Consider the following 25,703-nt stretch of genomic DNA (forward strand, 5'->3'; position numbering starts at 1 on the left):
GCAATACTATACACAACCATAAAATATAAGTGCGAGAAATATCAATACAGTTTTTATAATCTTTGATCACCTGTTTTTTTCCTGGTGGTGATGATGCATACCGACCCTCCTTCACCTAGTACTGATAATTGATTCCCACTGCTGGGAAAGTCAGAACAAGGGAGTATAATCTTAAAATTGTCTCCTCTGTTTCCTTCTCCCTCCCCTTCCCCATCCCGACATTGCTACCAAATTCATTAGTTCAGTTAACCTTGGACTGAAATGTTAACTTTTTCTTTTTTGCTCCCATTATAAAAATTAATTTTTAGTAACAAAATCCAAATTTTAACAAACATGTTTAGTCACTGTCAAAGCATAATGTAACTGATGTACTACTTTGAAAAAGTATGGGATGCTGACATCTGAGCTTTCATTTTTGCTATCATGTCTTCAACATTTCATTAAGCTGACATGATAGTTGCTAAAAACTGTAAATACCCTGCCATCTAGTTGAGTTGAATCTGTATTGCTGGACAGACTTTCCTTTGTTTTCATCATTTAGTGAGCATCGTTTGTTACGTCATGAATACTTTTTGTACTGTCCTAATTTTTTCTTAGTCTTCAACATTTTAACAGTACAACTGTAGCTATTCCTCATAGTGTGTTTAATCATAGCAACAATAATTATTTTAGTTATTACGTTACATGTAACTGATTTCCTTTAATGTTTCTACAGTCTTTTCCAATTGATTTTGCTCTGCTTTTCAGAAGGACGTGAAAATGAAAACTGCTTTGTTTACCGAAGATATTTTGAATTTTACGTCCTTGAATCGAAGCTTACCGAGTTTCATGGTAAAGTGGTGAACAAAATATACTATGTCCAGTGAATCAGTTTACGTCATGAATTTAAAACAAGAGTATTTACTTCTGAGTACAGGCCAATTTGTGACTGTGAAACTAGTTTCACGTTTACATCCATTTTTTGAGATGGTGAGATATGTATTTTGTTAAATGTATGCAGGATTCTCGTCTTGAATTTACAGTCGAGTACTGCCACACAGTGTTTTAACTCTTACATCGAGCAAAGAAACTGCGAGTCGACTCTTAATAAGCAATCCTATTTATTTAACACAATTCATGCTATAACCATAAAATACATAGAAACCAACAATTTACACTATAAATCTAATCAACTATCTTGTGCTTTAACGTAACTCTGGATGATCAGATACTACCACACAGATTTTGGTCATGAACCACATAGTAGTGATTGTCTGGTTATCTTCTCCTGGTGTTTCTAGGGATGTCTTCTCTTCACAGTGGTTCGTCACGAGTTACTGCTCCTGAGGATGTTGTCATGGCAATTTGTATATTTAGTAGTTGTTCCAGCCCTTTTGGGAGAGATTGGACCCAACCAGGCATTGACATGTCGATGACAGGGTGGTCCTTGGACATCCATTCCTGGAGGTGTTAGGTGCACATAAGTCAGGTAGTCCTTTCCAAATAAGAGTGTGAGGCACCCCTGTGACTGGCAAACAACTTGTTTCCAATTGTCCTGGGATGGCATTCAGGTTGATTCTATTTAATACAAATTTAAGTGCGTATTGTATTGTCTTGAGTTGCTGGTTAATTGCATACTCTGTCAGTCTGTGAAGCTGCAATCTGTCTGGATTCTGCAGCATGTTTACAAGGTGACTGATTTGGTCTCCATTTCCCAGTGTGCCTCATTTATTGTCCATTTTCATAAATCCATCATTTTGAGCGGCCCATCCAGCCACAGTTCCTCTTCTTGATCCTGAACACGAAGCATGATGGATCACATGATCACAGATCAATTTCATGCGGTGACTACATTATCATTCAGGCTCAAGCAAAGCACAACATATACTTAAACAGCTAAACTCTCGCAGCTAGCATACTTGAAAATCATACCTAACTAAGATCAAGCAAATTTCATCAAACTATATCTAAATGGAATATCAAACTTCGGACTTAACTGCTAATCAAGCAAATATTGTAAATTAGAATAAGTAAAGGTATTGGAGAAACAAACCCATTCACAAAAAATTCATAACGAGAAACGGAAAAGTAAAACAAACTTTATAAAACCGGAGTGAACAGTGATCAAGTAAGGTTTGCTGAGTACAAATGAGCCAGTAGTGGTAGATTCAAATAAATAGATATAAAAATAAATTCATAGCAAAAACAAGCATTATAAAACTGGGGAATATTTCATCCAAACAATAGGATAGAACATTCTTTACAAATGACATGTTAACTAATATTTTCTCGTCTAACAAATATTTATCCTGGACTGTTTGGTGTTTCTTGTGTGTTGTTTCCGGTGCTGATGACTATCCCGATGAAACAGATATTGATTATGTACTGCGTGGTCGTGATTGTCCTGGGCAGTGATCAAGGTTGTTTCTGCTGTTATCCTTGTTTAACATCTCAATAGTTTCAAACAAATGTAAAGCATATGCCCTAACCCTCTCTTCCACTTTTTAAAAATGAATAGGAATGTGAACCCCAAGTCGGGTTTAGAGCGCTGGTAGGCTCCAACCTTGGTCCCTAGTGGTAGGGGTTCAGGATAGTTTTAAATGGGCTGACCATGGAGTGGGCCCAAAAGACTGAAATGAGGCGGTCATCATGACCAGTGAATTAAGTATAAAGACGAAGTGGTCATTGTGACCTATGGAGGAAATTGAAGACAAAGATAAAGGAAATGTGAAGGCGACAATGGTTGTGACCGTGGGCAGAATGACTCCCATCAGCAAGTAAACAAATAAGAGTTTGTCCCACTGGGACAACAGAGATGTATGAAATGAGTGAAAGTTTGAATCATCAGAAACATTTGTACCTCGCCTTGGGTGGCTGTCAGGAGCTGTTTCATCATCTGGATTCATGAATGAGTGCATTCATCAAATAAGCACCCACAAAGACTCATCAGTGTGTTGTGAATCCTCACTCTCTGAGGGGTATGGCAATATTGTATCCTCCCGGTTTCCATGTCCATGTCCTATCATTCCCTCTAGCAGTGATACCCTGAATGTTGGATGATACTATTTAATGGTCTGGGTCAGTCTGTTTTTCCGTTTTAGTATTGTCATGTGTTTATGTTGTGGGTACACTGTCTGGGATTTGAGTAATGAGTTGGGTTTGTTCAGTTTCCTGTCTGTCAGGGGGTTATTGTGGAGTTCCGCCATGTCTTGAATGATTGAAATATGTTGTATGTCCATGCTGTCAGTTATTAGCAAGTTGTTCCAATTTGTTAGAGAGTCCATCCATTAAATCAATTAAACCATCTGGGGCTTTCTTAGGCATTGAAGCTGCAGTCGGTGGTTGTGATGGAAAAGTATGGTTTTCATCAGGGATGAGGTCTGTCTTGAGGATGTGTCAGGGGTATCCTTGGTCTGGTTATTTGCTCTAAGGCAGTATCATCTACCACACATATAGTAAGGTGGTGAGAGTGGCTGTGTTGTGTGCCATAGTCTTTTAATTGGTTTACATTGGTACCAACCAGTCTTTCCTTTAGCTTGTAGAACCTTGTATATTGAGGGGCTTGCCTTATCCACCAGGGTGTGTAGACCTGAATATTAAGGTGAGAGAAAGGAACTAGGGTGGTTTATCTGGAGCATCATCTGTTGTCCTGTTGGGTATTTGAAAGGGTTAACTTTACTGTCAAAGTAAGCCTTGCTCATTTTCCTTTTTACCCTAACCTAACAGCTGCTGCTAACTGAATATTTTCATGGGTGAGGGCAAGTTCTGTAAAGTCAAGACTGAACAAATAATCAACTCCATTTCATGGGGTGGCTGGTTATCAGGGTTTGGGAATATACTTTTGGATTGGCAGAAAGTGTTGGGTACCATCATGAGGACAAACAGGAGTACTGTGTCCCAAGTTTATTGTTCTGCTGCACCATTTTCCTAATCATCTCTTTTCGAGTGCAGTTCATCCTTCCCACAATCCCACTCGATTGGGGGTGGTATGCAAAGTGGAATTTCTGCTTGATACCACGTATCGTTATCACATTCTGTATGACTTGGCCAGTGCAATGGATTCCCCGATCTAACTTGAGACTGAGGGGTAGACCCGATCTTGTAAATACCTGTTGTGTTAGGATTTGAGAGATTGTTTTGGCTGTATTTGTCCCAATGGAAAAAGTCTTGACCCATTATGTGAAAATGCCTATGATGAGTAGATTATAGATAAATCTGTTCCTACATGATAAAAGGGGTATAATCAATTTGTAGATTTGTCCAGGGCCCTTCCACTGGATGGTTGTGCCTTAGTTCTCCCTTTCTGGATTATTTTTGGCACAGACCAGACAGTTTGCTATGTAATTAGCGACATCCTTGTGTAAGGAGAAAGTGAGGACTGCAGATGCTGGAGACCAGAGTTGAAAAGTGTGGTGCTGGAAAAACGCAGCAGGCCAGGCAGCATCCGAGGAGCAGGAGAATCAACGTTTCAGGTATAAGCCTGAAGAAGGGCTTATGCCCGAAACATCGATTCTCCTGCTCCTCGGATGCTGCCTGGCCTGCTGCGCTTTTCCAGCACCACAATTTTCAACTCTACATCCTTGTGTAAGTCAGGCCAACAAGCCGTTCTTTCAATCGTTCGTAGTGGCCTCTATTCCCTGGTGCCCATGCCCACCTTGGTATTGATATATGGTTTGATTTCTCCTGTTTTTACTACCAATCCGTCCCATACCTGTAGTTATCCCTTCATTTGGCATAAGCCTCTGGATATCCTGCTCCCACAATCCGTTTGAAGAATTATTTCGTGTTGTGCATCCTCTATATTGTCGGTCCTCAGTTTGTTTGGCTTACAATGACTGCATTTGCCTATTCTCCTGTGGGGGGCTTCCAAAATCTCCATGAGTCCCTCTCTTAGGTAGTTCAGCTGCTCTGTGGTTACCTTCTGAGGATGTTTTATGGTAGCTTCTAATTTTAATTATACTGTATTTCCTTCCACTGGTTGCCTGCAGTACGTATTTTAATAAGGGGGCTGATGGTAGGGGTTTCCCATCATCAGAAATAAAACCCCTTCCTTCCCATAATGGTAAAAAGTCAGTGAAGCTGTTGCACACAGATGTGCTATCAGTGTACATATATGCAGGTGAAGGGAACAGATCGGGTAGCTGACTGCATAGGCCACAGCTGTTAATTCTGCAGTTTGTGCACTTAAATGGCTGGGTAATTTTAAAGCTGGTTCAACCAATGGCTGTCCTTGACTGTCAATCATGTGTAACCCACAACTAGTGATCCGACTGCCATCCTCGATGGTAGATCCATCTATATAGATTTTGATTGCAGAGACTGCCTGCCTATCACTTTGTCTCATTCCTAATAATTTCTCAAACTGTTTTGGTATAAAAGCACCAGTGGGGTGTTTAGTGGCTATGATTTGGCAGTCATGCGGATCTTCCCCATAATTTAGGTTATTAGCTCGGTAGGTGGGCACCTTGGTCCATCTGACTGATGGACTCTACCACTTCAAGGTCAGGACATCGTGCAGCTTGAACTGGCTCAGTGAGCCATCTTTGATTCAGCCATTCAGCAGGAGCTGGATTAGGCTGCACGATTTAAACCAATGATGTAGTTGAAATACTGAACTGCCCTAAAGACTGCGAGATGTTGTCATTCGCACATGGATATCCTTGCTCCATTGGGCTGTAGGACCCTGGGGACATACGCCACTATGTCTGGCCTACCCTGCTGCTTTTGCAGTAGAACAGCAGATATCTGGTCTGTGACTGCAACTTCTAAGGTGTAAGTCAGGGTTGTGAACTAATAAGGCAGGTATTGTTGCGAGAGTGTGTTTTAAATCAGTTACTGCCTTTGTATGTTGGGATGTCCAATTCCAGGTAGTGGTATTTTTCAGCATCTGAGAGTGGGGCTCCCTTGGTAGCGAACTCATCAATGTGGTTCCTGTAGTATCCCACTGACCTGGGAAAGATTGGAGGGCACAAACATCTTGGAGGAGTCTGAATCATGCTTTGGAATCTATTCGCTTTTGGTCTATCTCTCTTTTCCCATGGGTGACTATCGTTCCCAAGTATGTAACCGTAGGCTGTAGAATTTGCGCCGTCTTTGGATTTATTTTACAACCGAGCACACGTAAAAGGTCGAGTAATTTGTCTAGGAGTTGGATGTGCTCCTTTGTTTCGATTTGTAGGAGTAGGTCATCTACATATTGGATTAGGCAGTCAGGCCGAGGAAACCTTTCTAGTCCCTTGGCTGATTGTCCATGAAAAAATCAAGGGTGAGTTATAGAATCCTTGGGGTAGACAGGTCCAGGTATAATGCTGGTCCTGAAAGGTAAATGTGAATTTGTACTGACAGGATATGACAAGGGTATGGGACCAGAAACCATTCCTGATATCAAGTACTGTGAAGTACTTTACTTGCGTGGCTTGCTTCATTATTGTGGCAGGGCTGCTGGCTACTGTTGGTGCAATGAGGGGGGTGACTTTATTAAGCTACCGATAATTGGTGGTTAAATGCCATGAACCATCTGGCTTCTTGACTGGCCAAACTGGAGCATTATTAATGGAGGCTACAGGTTGCAGCACTCCTTACTGTAACAGACTGTCAATCACCTTGGCCACCTCCCCCTCTGCTTGTCAGGGGAAACTGTATTGTTGTTGCTGTCTCAGGTCTGACCCCTCAATTATCACTTCTCCTGGGATATGCCCACAGTTATGTTTATGCTGGGCGAATAGCCCTTTGAGTTTTACAAACACCTGTTTGAGTCAGATTCTTGGTCATTGTTATGAAATTGAATCAAAACTCCCCTATTTCGCTGATCTCATTAGCATAATTTCCTGTTGAAATAATAGGTGGGGCATTGCTAACTGGAGACATCTGCCATATGCAGGCATTCACTGGATCAAAAGTAAGATTGTACCTAGTCATGTAATCGATGCCTAGTATGTATTCTGTACTTGGGGGACAGTTGACTAAGTTAGCAGGGTGCTGGCATGTTATGTCACCTAATTTAAATTCTGTCGGTTCAGTAATGTACCCCTCCTGAACATGGCCAGTAAATCCATTTAAAACAGTAGTCCCTGTGGTCCGCCAGGGCAGATCATTAAATCTTGGTGTTCAGAGTTGTGTGGGAAACTCTGCTATCCCAAAGAAATTCTATGGGGTGGCCTTCTACCTCACCATTGACTAGTGGTCGATATACACACTCACTCCATGTTGCACATCCATACTGGGGGACACAGAAGCCAACTGTCATGTGGATGCCTCATAGGTTTGGATTCAGGAGGGCACTTGGGTTGGCTAGTGTCCACAGCATGGACCGGACCCTGCCAAGTTGGGCCTTCTAAAGGGAGTTGGTGGCTCCCTCTATCACCCCTTGATTCCGCTGTGGTCAGTGGTCCCTGTGCCTGCGAGTATGGCCACATGTGGGTGCTACATTCTCATGCTTACTGTCCTGAGGCTGACAGTGGTAGCACTACACTGGTTGCCAAGTGTTTCCATTGCTGTGCCCCTCTATCTCTCCCCATGGCTCACTAGGTTGAACTGGGTTCCTTTGGGTTCCACTTCCTTCATTCCTCCACACCGGACTCTGGTTGGAGGTTTGGAAAGGAATCATTTTTCAGTCCTTTCTCTCTTTTTGCTCTTGTTTAGTTTATGGGCTTTTTTCTCCCACACCCGGGACATACTTCTCAGAAACCATGCCTCTTTGTGGCTTGGCTCTGTGCGATTGAAATTCACACAGTCCTTCATGCTCTGTAGGGTGTCATGGGAAACTTATGTCCTAGCCCACTTAGTTGAGTCAGCCCGAATAGTTGACCCCTGTTTATGTCTTTGTAGACTCCCGAAAAATAAACTATTGTCAAAGGCTGTTAGATGTGCTCCTTTCTTTTGCCTACACTTGTTTAACCCATCTCTGGGGTCTCCTTTGAACCTAATTGCTGTTAGAATCGCGTTTTTCATAGCGGTGAGGATTCCATCCCCTACGTTTAGTGGGGCTGAGATTGCAGACTGCACTGACTGGCTCAGACACATTACAATGAGTTTTACTTCCTCTCTCTCTCATATAACCTATGTAAAACCTTTTGTTGCCTGACCCTTTCAAAGAATGTAAATGGATCAGCCGATGGCTCAAAGTCTGGAATTTTTTAGTAATTTCCGCTAATTGTGCCACTTAAAATAGGGTAATGTATGTTATTGATGGGCATTGGCGTCCCAATGCATCTTTTGGTGGTAATCAGGTTCATTGCAACACTGGGTGTCCCCAGGGGGTGCTGAAGGAGTTGACTCCTTTGAGAAGGATGGGGGCAGACCCCAGTCTTCCGTGCACATGGTATAATGCTGCGTGTCTTCCCTGAGTTCATCCCAGTCTATCTTCTGACCTTCCCCTTCAGCTTTAACTTCCCCATATTCGCACATTATTCCATTGCGGATTGAAAGTTGGGCTTTTAACTTCTCAATCTCCTGCAGGCACAGCTGCCTGTTTCTTTTCCCAATCTATCTGGTGAATTACCTTTACTACTGCCTGTTAATCTGCGCATTTATTTCTCAATTTCTTCACTCCATTATCACCAACATCTTTAGCTGACACTGTGCATTAGGTATCCTGGTATGCTCTCTCACTGGGTTTGGAGTTGCCTCATGTATCATTAGTTTGCTGATTTCTTTGGTTCTGAGCTGAGTTTTTCAGTTTTAACTCCATGATTTCCATTTTTGTGTCCTCTAATTCTTTACGGACTGTTTTCAATTCCTACTCTGTACCTAACAATTGTCACAGACCGCACCTCATTGCTGTGACTTTTTCAGGCTTGGACGCCTGCTTCCCTTGAATTTTCCTAAAACCCTTCCAGTGTTTTTGTCCTAGGGATCCTGGTCCCATTTCATCGTTTCAACAAAATTCTGCCTGTATAGGCCACCTTTTCTTACTAATGTATTGCCTTAGCTTCTTTTCCCAAATGGGACAATCTTCTACTCTAGTGTCTTTCTCTGCCATTCTCGATTAACAAAGGGGTATGGGATGTGAATCAGACTGAGGGTACGGCTTTCACTATTTTCTGGTCATGATCCTACCGGGTCTCTGCCGAATTTCCATGTTTTATCTTGCCTATCCCACGGAGGATTGCGCATGCAAATGAGCGCACGCAGACGCACTCTGTTTGCTTGATCAGGAGTAAATACCTGTTGGCTTTTTCTTTTAAAGAACAGTTCTGTTTAGATCTTTCTGTTCCTTTCATTTTCTTGAATTCCTGATCTTTGTGTCCTCAAAACAATCAGCTCAGGCAAAATCTCAAGGAATATGAGGTTCTATGGGCTTCGATCTCAATATGACAGTCATTTCTTCTCAAGATCCCATCTGGGGTGCCAGTTTGTTGTATCTGCCACACTAAGTTTTAACTCTTATATCGAGCAAAGAAACTGCAAGTTGGCTCTTAATAAAAATAAATGATATTTATTTATTTAACACAATTAATACTGTAACAATTAAATGCACTATAAACTAACAATTTATCCTATAAATCTAATGAACTACCTTGTGCTTTAACTTGGATGATCATATACCACCATACTAGATCTTGGTTTTGATCCACGTGGTGGTGATCATCTGGTCATCTTCCTGTGGTCCCAGGGGTGTCTTACCTTCACAGTGGTTCATTTCAAGCTACTGCTCCTGTGGATGTTGTTGCAATGATTTGTATACTTGGTAGTTGTTCCAGTCCTTTAGTGTCCTCCAAAAATCAATCAGGGCTTGATCATCCTGAGCAATCGGACTCAACCATGTGTTGTCGTGCTAATGGCAGGGTGGTCCTTGGGCATCCATTCCTGGATGTGTTAGGTGCACAGAGGTCAGGGAGCCCTTTCCAAATAAGGGTGTAAGGTGCCCCTGTGTCTGGCAAACAACTCGGATTTCCAATTGTCCTGGGGATGGCACTCAGATTAATTCTATTTAATACAAGTCAAAGTGCATTTTGTATTGTCTGCAGCTGCTGGGTTAACACTGTCTGTTTGTAGCTACAGCCTGTCTGGATTCTGCAGCGTGTTTATGAAACAGTCGCTTTGGTCAAGGCTAGTCTCAATTTCCCAGCATGCTTCATCGATTGTCCATTTTCATAAATTCATCATTTTGTCCGGCCCATCCAACCTCAAGTAGTTATAACATGTTTTGCAGGACAATTAAAAAGCCACTTGAGGATCTTGATGTGAGGAATCTTTCAGAATGAGATGTAAAATGCAAATCTGGGAAGCATTATTGACCATCATTAGTTAAGCTATTTGTGGAACTTGTACCAAAGACATAGTCACTCACATCCATTAGCTCCTTGCACAGATTCTCCCTTTAGGCTCAAGTAAGTCCCACTCTGTCCCTGATGATCCTCTTAGCCTTAATATGCTGGCTGAAGCCTGGAGGTTTCCCTTGATTCCATCTGCTAAAAATATTTTGAGACTGCTCTTTGCCCTCCTAACTTTTTTAAGCAATTTCCTATTTTTGAATGGCCTCTTCCATTTTTAGTGTGCTGTACCTGACACGTGCTTCCTTTTTCTTTTATCAGACTCAATATTCCTTGATATTCTGGGTTCCCTGGCACGGTGCCCTTGCCCTTCACTCTGAAAGGTCCACAATGGCTCTGAATTCCCTCCATACTACTTTTAAGAGACACCACCTTTCCAAATATAGACTTATCTGCAAGTAGCTGCTCCCATTCTGTTTTCCAGATCCTATCTAATGAATTGAAATTGGACTTCTGTCAAGCTAGACACTTAACTTCAGTACTGCCCTTATCCTTTCTATAATGACTTTGAAAAGATTGGGGTCACTATCCCCATAATTCTTGTCAACTGAAACTTTAACCACTTGACTGGCTTCTTTCCCAAGTATTAGCTCTAGCACTGGTCTATCAAGACTGTCCATGTATTGGCACAAAAAACTCTCTTGAATGCATGTTATAAGTTCCACCCTATGTAATCCTTTCACACTAAAGCAATTTCATTTTGTGTTAGCAAAGTTGAAGTCCCCTACAACTGTAACCATATTTTTCTGCCAGCTTTGTGATTTGCCTACATATCTGCACCAATATCTCCCTCTTACAGTTGGGAGGCCTCTAGTATAACTACAGTAAGGTAATCACTTTTTTTTAATTTTTAAGCTCTGATTGGATGGCCTCATTTGAAGACCCTTCTAAGACACCTCAGCAACATTGTTTTCTTGTCTTAATATATTAATTAGCTTGATTCAGAAATAGAAACCGCCAAAATGAATTATCAATGTCTGTGGGGTACAAGGGGACAATACCTGAGCTTGTGTTTTGGTAGTGCATTAGTTCAGTGTCTAGAAAACCAAAAGGATATATACCTATCGGCAATTTATTGACTGATTTGTGTTTTCAGGATCTTTCCCAGATGCGCAGCTTCCTTCAAAGCGACTCATTGGATCCAAGAACTTTGATTTCCTAAATTCTAAACGAGAAGAGTTTCAGGAATATCTGCAGGTATGTAAAATCTAATTTGTCGATGTATTTTTAATGTGAGTTCAGAAGTAGGGATGTCTTACTGCAGTTATACATTGTCTTGTTAAGACATGCAAGGTTTTGCTTGAAGTTTTGGTTTACCCTAATTATGAAAGGATATGGACCTGCCATAGAAGACGTGCAGCAGAGGCTCATTTGGCCGATACCGAGGGGCTGTCAAACAAAGAGAGTTTGGTTTGGCTGGAATTATATTCACTAGAATTTAGAAAGATAAAAGTGGATTTGATTGAAATGAACAAAATTTTACCAGGCTGTACAGACTAGGTGCAGAAAGGATGTTTTCCATGGTTAGGAAGTCTATGCCCAGTGGCCCCAGTCTCAGAATACAGATTAGGCCATTTAGGACTGCGATGTGGAAATACTTCTCATCTCAATGGTGGTGAACCCGTAGAATTCTCTATCACTAAAGCCCGTGGAGGCAAAGTCACTGAATATATTCAAGAAAGAGAAATTTCAAGAATTTAAAGGGGTATGGGCTAAAGTGGGAATATGAGTCAAGATTGTGGTGCTGGAAAAGAACAGCAGGTCAGGCAGCATCCAAGGAGCAGGAAAATTGATATTTCGGGTAAAAGCCCTTCATCAGGATTCCTTTGGTGCTCTTCACGATCTCTACAGGAGAGACGTCAATGTCTAGCGGAGAGTGGTTGCTCAGTGCCCTCCTGAAGTCAACAACCATCTCTTTCGTCTTGTCCACATTCAGAGACCAGTTGTTGGCTCTGCACCAGTCCGTTAGCTGCTGCACCTCCTCGCTGTATGCTGACTCGTCATTTGCGCTGATGAGACCCATTACAGTCTTATCGTCAGTGAACATGATGATGTGATTTGACCTGTGCATCACTGCACAGTCATGTGTCAGCAAGGTGAACAGCGGTGGACTGAGCACGCAGCCCTGGGGTGACCCCGTGCTCAAGGTGATGATGTTGGAAATGCTGTTTCCAATCCGGGCTGACTGAGGTCTCCCAGTCAGGAAGTCCAGGATCCAGTTACAAAGGGAGGTATTTAGGCCTAGCAGACTCTGCCTTCCAGTCAGGTGCTGAGGAATGATTGTGTTAAATGCAGAACTGAAGTCTATGTACAGTAGTCTGACGTAGGTGTCCTCCTTCTCCAGGTGGGTGAGGGCCAGATGGAGGGTGGTGGAAATGGTATCTTCTGTTGAACGGTTTGGTCGATACACAAAGTGCAAGGTGTCTAGTGAGGAGGGCAGCAGGGTCTTAATATGCCTCATCATGAGCCTCTCAAAGCACTGTATATTGGGTGTAAGCGCAACAGGGCAGTAGTCATTGAGACAGGATGTTGAAGATTTCTTCGGCCCGGGGATGATGGCAGTAACCTTGAAGCATGTTGGAATTATGGCACAGCTCAGGGAGATGTTAAAGATGTTAGTGAGAACATCCCCAGTACACCAGAACATCCTCTGAGCACTCTGCCAGGCATGTTATTTGGACGTTTGTGAAACTTAAAGGGTTCAGATAAGATTTACAAGGATGTTGCCATGATTGGAGGGGTTGAGCTATAGGGAGAGGTTGAATAGGCTGGGGCTGTTTTCCCTGGAATGTCAGAGGCTAAGGTTTACAAAATGTTGAGGGCATGGATGTGATGTGTAGCCAAGGTCTTTTCTCCAGAATGGGAGAATCCAGAACTAGACGGTGTAGATTTAACGTTGGAGGAGATATATTTAAAAGGGACCTAAGGAGCAACCTTTTCTTGTAGAGGGTGATGTGTGAGAGTGTGTGGAATGAACTGCCAGAGGTGGTGGTGGAAGCTTTTACAATTAAAACATTTAAAAGGCATTTAGATGAGAATGAATAGGAAGGTTTTAGAGGGATATGGGCCAAATGCTGACAAATGGGACAAGATTAATTTAGGATATCAGGTAGGCATGGACAAGTTGGACAGAAGAGTCTGTTTCTCCCTGTACATCCGTGCTATAATATCTTCAGTCCTGCATCGGAGAGGTAATTTTCTGCACCTTTATACAAAAATAAAAATTTAACAGATAAAACAACATAAACCCCAAGTAAATTTCTTGGATAATAAAAGATTCTTCAACTTTGTGGTAAAAATATCCCTTTGATGTTTGCCTCTAATGATAAGTATCTTGGGAGACAGTTGACATTTAATTGTCAAAAATTTGTGAGATTGAGTTGAACTAACATCTCAGCATATGTTCCCTTTTAAAGTAACTTTGTATCTTAATTGATTTCCACATGTTTCGCTTTCCACCATTATTAGCTCACAGAATGTCTGACTTTTCTTATCTGAATTCTGACAGACAATATGCCACTTTAACCTCAAGTGTTTCTTTTTTGGAGGGAAGAGCACATTTTTGAAACACTATTGCCATTCCTTCACTGTCACTGGGATAAAATCCTGGAAACATTTGCAGTGGTGTGAAGAAGAGCTGAGTTCTTGCCCCCACCCTGTTCGGCGGCATCTTCCCAGACATGGTGAAGCATGCCTTTGGAACATCAACTGATGGTGTCCACCTCCACGCCAGATTAGACGGGAGGCTATTCAGACTGTCCTGGCTGAGGACGAAAACCAAGGTTTGTGAATTACTCATCAGGGACATGTTGTTTGTAGACGATGTGGCACTGGCAATACACTTGGAAGAGCAACTGCAATGCCTTGTGGACAATTTCTCAAGATTTATGGACTTCAGCTTGATAATCAGCCTGAAGAAGACCGGCATATTGGGTCCTGGTTACCAATCAACATTACCATCAACAACTATGAGCTGAAGGTAGTCCATGAGTTTACGTGCCTTGGCTCTACCATCATGGGCAGTCTCTCCCTAGACTCTGAGATCAACAGACTGATCAGATGAGCAGCCTCAACATTTGTCAGGCTGACAGAGTCTGGGAGAGCAGAAAGCTGATGACGCACACCAAAGTTGCAGTCCACAGGGCCTGCGTTCTCAGCACACTGCTTTACGGCTGCGAAACCTGAAGCCTCTACTCCAGATGAGCGGTGTCTCAACGCCTTCCACCTTCATAGCCTGAGACACATCCTGGGCATCAAGTGGACTGACTGAGTCGCCATCAATGAAGTTATGGCCCGCACCCAGATACCCAGTCTCTTCATCCTGCTCCAACAACATCATCTCCGCTGGATGCGCCATGTACGCCACATATCAGACAGGAGGATCCTGAAAGACCTGCTGTACGGGCAACTGGCCTCTGGCAAGAGAGCTCAAGGGTGGCAAGAGAGCCCCATCTTTGTTTCAAAGATGTTTGCAAGAGAGACATGAAATCACTGAACATGAACGTCGAGAAGTGGGATGATATTGTAAGCGATTGTTCTCACTGGAGGCTGGAATTACACACAGTTTAAAAAGAGAAGAGAAGCTGAGGCTTGCTGTTGAAGAAAAATACACCCCCTCCCCCCGATAAAACAGCACCAAGACAACATCGGACGACAGTGCCTTCAAGTGCAGTCGAAACTGCCACTCCCATGTAAGCCTCTATCGCCACAATAGACACTGCTCTACCAACAAAGATTGAAGTAAGACTTCCCAGGTGCAGATCCCTGGTCTCGTGAGACTAACGGATGCCACCAGTGACCCTTTCAAAGTAACATTGCATCTTAATTGATTTCCACATGTTCTGTTTTCCACCATTATTAGCTAGCTGATCGTCTGTCCTTTCTCATCTGAATTCTGACAGACAATATGCTACTTTAACCTCGGATGTTTCTTTTTGGGGGGAAGCACATTATTGAAAGGCTATTGCCATTCCATAACTGTCACTGGGATAAAATCCTGGAATGCCTGCACCACGTTGTCTTCAGCGGTTAGGGAAGCAACTCACCATTACCGTTGGGGATGAATAGGAATGAGCAATAGATTATACTGAAAACTTATAATAGAGTGCAGAACAAGCAATGTATTTTCCAGCTGGCGATGTTGGTTCATCTGGGATCTAATTATGGTTATGATTGTAGTTCCAGCTTTTGTTTTATAACTCAAACCTTCCATACTCAGCAACATCCTGGTAAATCTCTTCTGAACCCTCTCCAGTTTGATGATGATAATCCTGTAACTGGGCGACCAAAACTGGATGCAGTAGTCCAGGAGAGGCCTCACCATTGTCCTTTACAACCTCAACATGACTTCCCAGTTCCTATGCTCTGAGCAATGAAGGCAAGCGTGCCAAATGCCTTTTTAACCACCCTAGTCAAAGGACTGTTGTTTTAAATAATTTGAAATTGATAATTCTCCTTTACTATTAATTTAAATATTGGAAGAGTCCCTTGCTTTGGCTAAGTAATTGAAATGTTTGACAGGATGGGTGTTTCACGGGGAGAAAAGATTTTAAAACAAAATATGACACCAAGCCACATAAAAAAAAATTAGAATAGCTGGCAAAAGCTTGAACAAAGAGGAAAGTAACAGGAAATTCCAGAGCTTAGGGCCGATGAACCTAAAGGCAGATCGAAGTCTGGGACTCTCCTGCGTCTTGGAGTGCAAATGTTTTGAATGATTGCAAAGCTGAGGAAGGTTATGTAGATAGGGAGAGGTAAGATCTTTGGCAATGAGGATGAGAATTTTAAAATCAAAATGTTAGCTATTCAGGGGGGCAGTATAGGTCAACGAGTTGAGGGATTATGGTTAGAATGGTATTGGATATGAATTAAGATAGGCAGCAGAGTTTTGAATGGCAGCAAATTTAGTGGTTAGGACTGGGCATGCTGGCCAGCGGTATATTAGAGTAGTTGAGTCAAAAAGTAACAAAGGTGTTGGAGAGGATTTCGCTGGAAATAGCACTAAGCCAGGAGTGGAATCAGATGATGTCATGGAGATGAGAATTGGAAGTCTTAATGATGATGTCGACATACATTCAAATATAACACCAAGATTGCAGATGGCCCAATTAGCTTAAATAGTTGACAGGGAGAGCAGTGGAGCTGATGAATAATAGTTACTTGTAGGAAATTACTGCTCATTGTACTCCGTCAACTGAGCAATCTGACATTTAGAGATAGTGGACCAGATAAGGGTTATGGTGAGGTGAGAACTGGGTATCAGCACAGTATGTTTGGAAACTTACTTGTTTTTGATTTATATTTCCAAGAGTCAGATGAGAAAAAGGGGGTCCTTCTCCAAAGATAATAATCTAAGAATGCCCTTAAACAAAGTTCAGAAATTAGTTGTGAATGAACTGCCTTCACTTGAATATTTCATAATAGTATAACTGACTATGATGTTAGTCTAGATTTCCTGTTGTAAGTTCTAAATCAAGTGCTAACTTAATTATAGTAAGTAGGTTAAAATAACCCATTTGGAAAATTGAGTGTTTAAGGTCCAAATGTTCTAGTTAAACCATGAAGTTGATTTAATACTTAAACTTTATTAATAGAATTTGCTGAAACACCCAGAACTAAGCAACAGCCAACTCCTGGCCGATTTTTTATCCCCAGATGGCTGTCAATCACAGTTTCTTGAAAAAATTCTTCCGGATGTAAATCTGGGTGAGTATAATGATCTCTTCAGACCATGCTGCATATTGCATTTAGTCTAGTTTTTTTAAAATGTAAAATGAGTAATTCATCATTGTAACTGATACGACTCAGAATTATTGAAGTAGACACAGTCTTGACGTTAAAAAGAAATTCAGATTAGAAACTTGTGCTATTATATGTTTATATAATAACATGTGGCAAATAACAGACATTAATGAAGCTTTATGCAAACATTGATTAACAACATGCTTGTGTCACAATGCAGTGGGTGTCAGTGCATAATGCCTTTAGCTGTAGCCAGCCAGCAATTTTCTTCAGGTTCAAAAAATATATTTTTCGGAAATTGACCGCAATTCAAATAATATGTATGTGATTAATTAGTTATCTGAACTTAAATTTTATGTTGGGATTGTGTACTTTTATAAAATTGAGTAATCATGTCATTGCGTCATAGAATTGTATAGCATGGAAACAGACCTTTTGGTTCAACTCATCCATGCCAACCAGTTATCCTAAATTAATCTAGTCCAATTCGCCAGCATTTGGTTCATATCCCTCTAAACTCTTCCTATTCTTATACCACTCTAAATGCCTTTGAAATATAGTGATTGTAATGGTCTCTACCTCTGGTAGCTCATTCCACACGCATCACCCTCTACAACCCTTCAAAATCTTTCTCCTCTCACCTTAAACCTATGCCCATTAGTTTTGGATTCCTCTAACCTGGGGAGGTTTTGGAATGTGTTTGGGACATATTTCAAATGGATCCAGTTCTGAATAAAGAATGAACTCTGATTCAGATCAGTTCTAGAACTTTTCTTGACATCTCCACTTACTGCCTTTTCTTCACCTCAGCTTGATTAGTACTGCCCAGTTTTGATTGAGTTCACAAGGTTTGGTAGAGAAGCTGAAATAATGATTGGGGGTTTAGTGTCTCACTCCAGCCCTCTGCTGTTTTAACTAGAATGATATTTCCAATGTGAAGGTCATGACCCATTGACATCATTAATGCTGCAATGAGATTGATAATTAAAATTGTGGATAGTCAGACAGTGCCAAATTGGAGCATGGCTAGGAGGTACAAAGTTTAAATTTTGTTTGTCATTGGAAGGATTCTTTGAGGACCAGAGGAGCAGGATTACACTCAATGCTCCATCAACAATTATCTGCTCTTAGTTTCCAGCTCCCCCCACCCTGACCATCACCTTCTGCACCTCTCTTTGTGTATGTGCTGACATCGTGCATCCACCTCAGTTTTTGCTCTCTTAAATCTTGAAATCACTCTTGCCAGTATTGTGCAAGAGAATCCGAAAAAGATCTCTCACAGAGGAATTGATTTCAACCATCCAGATTTTGAGTTAAAATTGGGGATTGTGTATGTGTCGTTACGAGTTTGTCCATTGTGAGAAATGTTGTAATTTCCTACTATATAGCTAAATCCCAACACAGGCTAGAGGGAATGAGAAAGTATGAACTGACAATGAAAGCTGAAAGTATAAATGAATTTGGCAACGAATACTCAATGGATATAGCAAGCACTTAAATTGTAGAGAGAAGTTGTTGAATAGAGCTGGAGTTTAAACCACTTGTAAACAGAACGCAAGAATTTGTTAATAACTGAATTAGGATTCCTCAAATACGATATGGTGTTATCTGTTATAGGGAAGATTATCAAGTCTGTCCCTGGAAAACTCATCAAGGAGGTAAGTTCCAATATCTTTTTTATTTACAGTGATTCATCTGCACAATGTTGTCAGTCAAGGTGAGCAGATCACATGTTCCCAGGTTTTCACCTAGAATGGATTGCTGGGGAATGTATAAGAGTAATATTTCACAAACGCCCATTCAGTTGTGTAACTGTTTCATTTAACGTAATCAGTGCATTTGGAAATGAAAACTGCCACTACCTTGTGTTTGATACACTCTTGAATGATTTCAATAGAAAGTGTAATTGTTCAATCTGCAGGCAAGTTAAGAAAAATGTTGTTAGCCCAGATTTGATCTACATGCACGTTGAACCTCAGAGACACAAATAGGAACTTGATAGTACGGAATCTGCTGAAAAAATTTTTTGTTGAAACGTTTTGTTCTGATCAGGATATTTTACAAGAATACAAATTCAAAGGGAAAACCATGAGAGGAGAGTCCTAATTGTTTAGAAAATAAAATCTGATACGTAGAGACGTTGCTATGGATTGACTGGTAACAGCCAGGCTTTAAAATTTTAAACCAGGTTGGTTGACTTTGATTCATCAAAGTATTGTCCTGAGAAATGAACCAATGAATGGCTGTCTCTTTTCTGTTGCAACAGGCAATTTACCAACTAATCGACATTCTTCTCTTATACAGTATAAATGTTAGTTTTCCTCTTGAATTTGTTTGTACAAATGAGTGCAAAATAGAAAGCTTTAGCAGATCTTCATTTTTTTCATCAATTCTCTAGTTCTTAATGACCAAGTGGCTATTTATACACCTGATACATATGTACAAACAGACAAAATTTGGATAGCAGCAACATAACTTACAGTTAAGAGCAGATAAACTAAGCTTTCAATTGAATTTCCTTAGTAGTGTGTTAAGTTCAAGGCTTTCCCTGTTTTCGTTTTCAAATTTACTGCTAAAGTGAGACAGTCCTAAGGTTGAATGTGAATTTATGCAAAATGAGGTTAACTATTGCTTTTCACCTTTTGGATAATATTTCCTCAATCATCTTTATAGCTTGGTCTTGCCATGAACTGATCTGAATATATCCTTTGCATATTACTGGTCAATGCCACATCATGTATCACCTTTAGGAAGAGGGTCCTAATATAGAGACTATTCTCATTAATGAAAACTCAGAGGAAATCTTGCTGTCAATTTGTCCAAACCTCCGTGATTCAGCTGATCCATTTGTTATGTTAGAGGATTCCTAACTGACTTCACGTTTAAAACATAACCTGCAGCTAGTAGAAATATGAAACAAGTAAGCGAAACATTCAACAAGTCAAAACTTTGACAAAGGGTCCAGCTTGAAATGCTGAAACCTTTGTTTATCGCAAAAGATGCTGCTGAATTTTTGAGTTAAGTTTTTTTTTGTTTGCGCTTGTTCTTTATTTATGACTGATCTCTTTGCACTCAGCTGAACTCAATCTGCCATGTGATGGAAGTCTGTTCTGAGCTGCAATCAACCCACTTGGCCTTGGCCTTTGGATTGTCATTGCAACTCATTCTTTTTATGAACGTGCATTCGTTGAAATTCTGACTGATGTTAATGTGATGGAGGAACCTGGTTGGGATTAGTTTACTTATATGACATGACAAATCTAGTAGTACAAAGGGCCTGTCAGAAACTGATAAGTAACTCAGTCTGATAACATCTTACAATTTTAACTATTAACTTTGTCACATGGTCAGGCCAAATTCCTCCTCAATAAATTTGTTCAACTGATCATCAAATTGCAGTAATCCAAAATAACAAATAAAATTAGAATTAGAGCTTAGGTTTTATTGTCACATGTGCTCATGTACGGAAGTACAGTAAAAAGTTTACAATGTCACCCTCATGGTGCTGTACCTAGGTACAAATCTTAGCTACGAAGAGAAATAAAGAAAGAAAAGGTCACTTTACCTTAGTAATTCATAGGTAAGTTAGAAAATAAGACATGCAGCTAAAAGGATAAGCCTACAGTCAGATAAACATTACATTCAGTTGAGGGGCTTCCATATGTAGTCTGACTGGCCCCTCAAGCCACTGACTGCCTGCACCAGTCCCCAGTCCAACAAGTGTCCCTGCTCTGCTCAGTGCCTCCAGCTCCCTGTGCTCTGGGTTTAAGCCTGCTCTGCACAACTCCATTCAGGCCCTCAGCTGCTCCAAGTTTAGTTTTTTTTAAAAAACAACTTTAAACTCTTAGTAAAAAAAGGGAGAAGATGAAAAAGGAAAGAAAAAGAAAAAAGCATACGGATAGATGAACCCCGAGCTAAGGAGACTGGATGCTCCCTCCTCCACTTCTGCATTTAGGTATGAAGAATGATCAATTGTTTTAATTGGTTCGTTGCCTAAATAGGGCTAGTGATGCATTACTGTGCACTATTTCATGCACATCTGATTAAGTGAACCACTAGTTCTTTTTTCTGCTGTACGCATGTGCTTGGTTCCAAGGTGCTGAATATGTTTTGCCATTCACGTGACAACATTTTTGGTTATTATGTGCATCTGGGCAGATTGTTTAACTATGGGGTTGAAGCAAACAAAGTACAAAGTGGTGTGCAGTTCTCAGCAGGCGATGCTGGATCGCTAACAGAAGCTGGCACGTACATCATTTTTCTCTAGATTGGAGGCCAAATTGTTGTCTATTTGCTGTTGCACTGACCGAGATCTGATAACTCCAGGTGACTTTCTCTAGCTATTGTTCATTGAAACTATAACTTCTATTAAATAGAAAATGTATTAGTTCGATATTTTCTTTAAAGAAGCTATTAATCAAATTGAAAAGTAACATAAGTACAATGGCATTCCCTACGCTACTTTATATTTAGCTGCACCTTCCTCATTTTATGTCTGCCTTTCTTTCAAATTGTGCAACATGAGTAGCATGTATGAAGCTGTATTTATTTCCCTGTTTCGGTTGCAGAAAGGCCAACATCTGGAGTCATTCCTCACAGCATTTATCAACTCCTGTGAGGCTCCCAAACCTAAACCAAGTAGACCAGAACTCACCATTCTCAGTCCTACTTCGGAAAACAACAAAAAGGTAAATTTGAGAGCAAGTGTATTTGGCAGGTAATTTGTGGGAAGAGCCAATCAATGTTACATATTGACCTTTTTTTCTTAAATCACACTTGGTAATTCAGTGCTTGCTGAAATTGTAACACAATTCTTATTCAGTAGATTCTTCAGAGGGGTCACTAGATCTGAAATGTTAACTCTTGATTTCTATCCACAAATGCTGCGAGACGTGCTGAGCTTTTCCAGCAATTTCTGTTCTTGTTTCTGATTTCCAACATCTGCGGTTCTTTCAGTTTTTTTAGATATTCATCATCTGCTCTGCAGTTGAGATTATATTATGATTAACATTTGCAATAGACTCCCAAATGTTTGTCCATGTATTTGGTAATCCCAAAGTAATGAGTAATTTTGATGAATTTAATCATTTTGAACTTGGACACTTAATTTGAGACTTGGCTAACGTTAAACTTTGGAAGGTGGCGATGCTAGTCCATTGATCTTTGATATGTGACTATGTTGGTGTATGATGGCTATTTGAAAAATTCACACTACAATTTGTAGTTTAACGAGAAGCAAATCGTCAGTGAAAAAGTTGAAGTAAATGCTTTCACATTGCAACTTTGTGAAAAATCTATTCATTTTCAGAATTAACACTGTTTACAACAAGAATAATATTTATATATTGCAGCAGCAACTGTCTACCACATCTATTTTCAAGAGTCAGGATTTAGTGCTGTTTTTGAGATATGTATGTCTAGAGGACATTTCAAATTCAGTAATAATTCTTCTCTGTTTTATTCCAAATTTATTTCAGATTTTTTTAATGGATATGAAGGTATTTGAGAGGTATGGGGATAACACAGGAAGGTTGAATTGAGGTGGATCATTCATGATCATCTTTGACAGTCAGGGTAGTCTTTGCCAATGCCCAATAAAAAAGCTAAAAGACATGTTATGGTCCAGGCCAGACCCCCTCAAAACATTTCAAGAAGGTAGCCCAACCCCTAACTTTCTAGTTGTTTAAAGCAATTGTAAGGTGGATATTCCAGGAATGATGCAGCTGATCAAACCACTTAGTTTCAAACCAAACAGCATTGATTTACAGACTACCAAATGAAACACAAGCAAGAGAAAACAGAATTTAGAAATATTTGAAAACCGGAACTGACATGATATCCTCCACACTTAACATAAAGCTGTTCCGATTTTCTGTAACATCCTATAAACACATCCCTTGATTCAAACACAGGTTCTTTCAGGGGAGAGAGATGGCAGAGAGAATCAGCCAGGGATCATTGGCTGAAGCATGGAACTCTCTTTTCATTGCAGCCGCTTTCTTTGACTAGTAGCTTTGAACAGACCGCTTGCTAAAAACTAAACCAAACGAGAAAAATACCTGAACAGGGAGAACTGGTCACTTTTCCCTTTCATTGTACAAGTGTTTTAAAATAAAACCCGAAAGACCTTTTCCCTGATTATTGCCTTAGGCACTATCTGTTAGCCAGAACCAAAATGGCCTTATTCTAGACAAATCCCCTCAATAACAAGTATACTGTTTTGGATACTGTTCTGGGGGACAACGTATCAGGGATACAGGTCTCTGGCACAGAGTCTGTCCCTGTTGCTCAAAAGGAAAGGGGAGAGAGGAGGAGAGCATTAGTCATTGGGGACTCCATAGTTAGGGGAACAGATAGAATCTCCTATCGGAATGAGAGAGATTTGTGATTGGTGTGTTGCCTCCCAGGTGCAAAGGTCCGTGATGTCTCGGGTCGTGTTTTGGGCCCCTTAAGGGGGACAGGGAGTAGCCCCAAGTTGCGGTCCACATAGGCACCAACAACATAGATAAGAAAAGGCATGGGGATGTAATAGAAAAATTCAGGGAGCTAGCTGGAAGCTTAGAGCTAGAGCAAACAGTTGTTATCTCTGGTTTGTTACTCATGCGACATGCTAGTGAAGCGAGGAATAGGGAGAGAGAGCAGTTGAACACATGGCTACAGCGATGGTGCAGGAGGGAGGAATTCAGATACCTGGATAATTGGGGCTCATTCTTGTGTAGATGGAACCTCTACAAACAGGATGGTCTACACCTGAGCCAGAGGGCTATCAATATCCGAGGTAGTGGGGGCCGGGGGGAGATTTGCTAATGCTCTTTGGGAGAATTTAAACTAGTTCAGCAGGGATATGGGAATCTAAACTGTAGTTCCAGTGTCCCGGAGATTGAGAGTAGTGAGGTCATGAATAAGGTTTCAAGGTCAAGCAAGTAGGAATGTTGTTTGAAGTGTATCTACTTCAATGGCAGGAGCATCTGGGATAAGGTGGGTGAACTTGCAGCATGGGTTGGTACCTGGGACTTCGATGTTGTGGCCATTTCGGAGACATGGGTAGAGCTGGAATGATTGTTGCAGGTTCCAGGGTTTAGATGTTTCAGTAAGAACAGGGAGGTTGGTAAAAGAGGGGGAGGTGTGGGGAGCATTGTTAGTCAAGGACAGTGTTATGGTGGCAGAAAGGACGTTTGATGAGGACTCGTCTACTGAGGTAGTATGGGCTGAGGTTAGAAACAGGAAAGGAGAGGTTAACCTGTTGGGAGTTTTCTATAGACCTCTGAAAAGTTCCAGAGATGTAGAGGAAAGGATAGCAAAGATGATTCTCAATAGGAGTGCAAGTAGCGGTAGCTGTTAACTTTTCTAATATTGACTGGAAATGCTATAGTTCGAGTATCTTAGATGGGTCAGTTTTTGTCCAATGTGTGCAGGAGGGTTTCCTGGCACAGTATGTAAATAGGCCAACAAGGGGCCAACACACTGAATTTGGTACTGGCTAATGAATAGGGCCAGGTGTTAGATTTGGAGGTAGGTGAGTACTTTGGTGATAGTGACCACAATTCAGTTATGTAGGTAGGAGTTGTAGGTGGGGGAAAGGCAATTATGATGTGATTAGGCAAAATTTAGGATGCATAGGATGGGAAAGGAAACTGCAGGGGATGGGCACAATAGAAATGTGGAGCTTGTGCAAGCAACAGATACTGCGTGTCCTTGATAAGTACGTAACTGTCAGGCACGGAGAATGTGGTCAAGCGATGGAACCGTGGTTTACTGAAGAAGTTGAATCTCTTGTAAAAAGGAAGAAGGAGGCTTAGTAAAGATGAGACATGAAGGCTCAGTTAGGGCGCTTCAGTGTTACAAGTTATCCAGCTGGAGTTGTGGATAGTGCAGAAGGATGTTGTAGGTTACAGAGGGACATAGATAAGCTGCAGAGCTGGGCTGGGAGGTGGAAAATGGAGTTTAATGTGGAAAAGTGTGAGGTGATTCACTTTGGAAGGAGTAACAGGAATGCAGAGTACTGGGTTAATGGTAAGATTCTTAGTAGTGTGAATGATCAGAGAGAACTCTGTGTCCATGTGTACAGATCCCTGAAAGTTGCCATCCAGATTGATAGAGTTGTTAAGAAGGCATATAGTGTGTTAGCTTTTATTGTTCAAGGGATTGACTTTCTGAGCCATGTGAGCATATTGCAGCTGTACAAAACTCTGGTGCGGATGCACTTGGAGTATTGCATAGAGTTCTGGTCGCTGCTTTATAAGAGAGACGTGAATACATTGGAAAGGATGCAGAGGAGATTTAATAGGATGTTGCCAGGTATAGAGGGAAGGTCTTATGAGGAAAGGCTGAGGCCTTGATGTTTTCGTTGGAAAGGAGATTAAGAGGTGACTTAATTGAGACATACAAGATAATCAGAGAGTTAGATAGGATGGACAGTGAGAGCTTTTTTACTCGGATGGTGATGGCTAGCACGAGGAGACATAGCTTTTTTTTTATAGATATTTTTATTAGAGATTTAACATTTTTACAAGTTTACAAAAATAAACAAAACTCTCAAATACAAACATTGAGATACAATTAAATCAAATATACAATAGCCAAAATTTAACAAAAGGAAAAAATACCGAAAAAGAAAAAAAAACAAAACTCAACTGTCGACTAATCTAACCTACAACTAACCAGAGTGTACATTTAAGTTTCTTACATGCTCGGAATGTGTTAACATCA

The 25,703-nt window shown here is 41.0% G+C and overlaps 1 protein-coding gene across 6 annotated transcripts in view; it reads left to right on the forward strand.

Moving 5' to 3' along the window:
• snx14 (sorting nexin 14) overlaps window positions 1-25,703 on the forward strand; it is a 230,521-nt gene that overhangs the window by 138,250 nt on the left and 66,568 nt on the right. For 5 of the 6 annotated variants that reach the window (XM_043696231.1, XM_043696228.1, XM_043696230.1 and 2 more), the window contains 5 exons: window positions 748-831; window positions 11,350-11,450; window positions 16,847-16,958; window positions 18,612-18,652; window positions 21,563-21,682. In XM_043696231.1, coding sequence (XP_043552166.1) covers window positions 748-831; window positions 11,350-11,450; window positions 16,847-16,958; window positions 18,612-18,652; window positions 21,563-21,682 — 458 coding nt within the window. The remainder of the gene's footprint in view (window positions 1-747; window positions 832-11,349; window positions 11,451-16,846; window positions 16,959-18,611; window positions 18,653-21,562; window positions 21,683-25,703) is intronic. The other variant, XM_043696229.1, reaches the window with a different exon arrangement.

This window comes from Chiloscyllium plagiosum, chromosome 9 (genome assembly GCF_004010195.1).
Source record: "Chiloscyllium plagiosum isolate BGI_BamShark_2017 chromosome 9, ASM401019v2, whole genome shotgun sequence".
Classification (NCBI taxonomy): Eukaryota; Metazoa; Chordata; class Chondrichthyes; order Orectolobiformes; family Hemiscylliidae; genus Chiloscyllium; species Chiloscyllium plagiosum.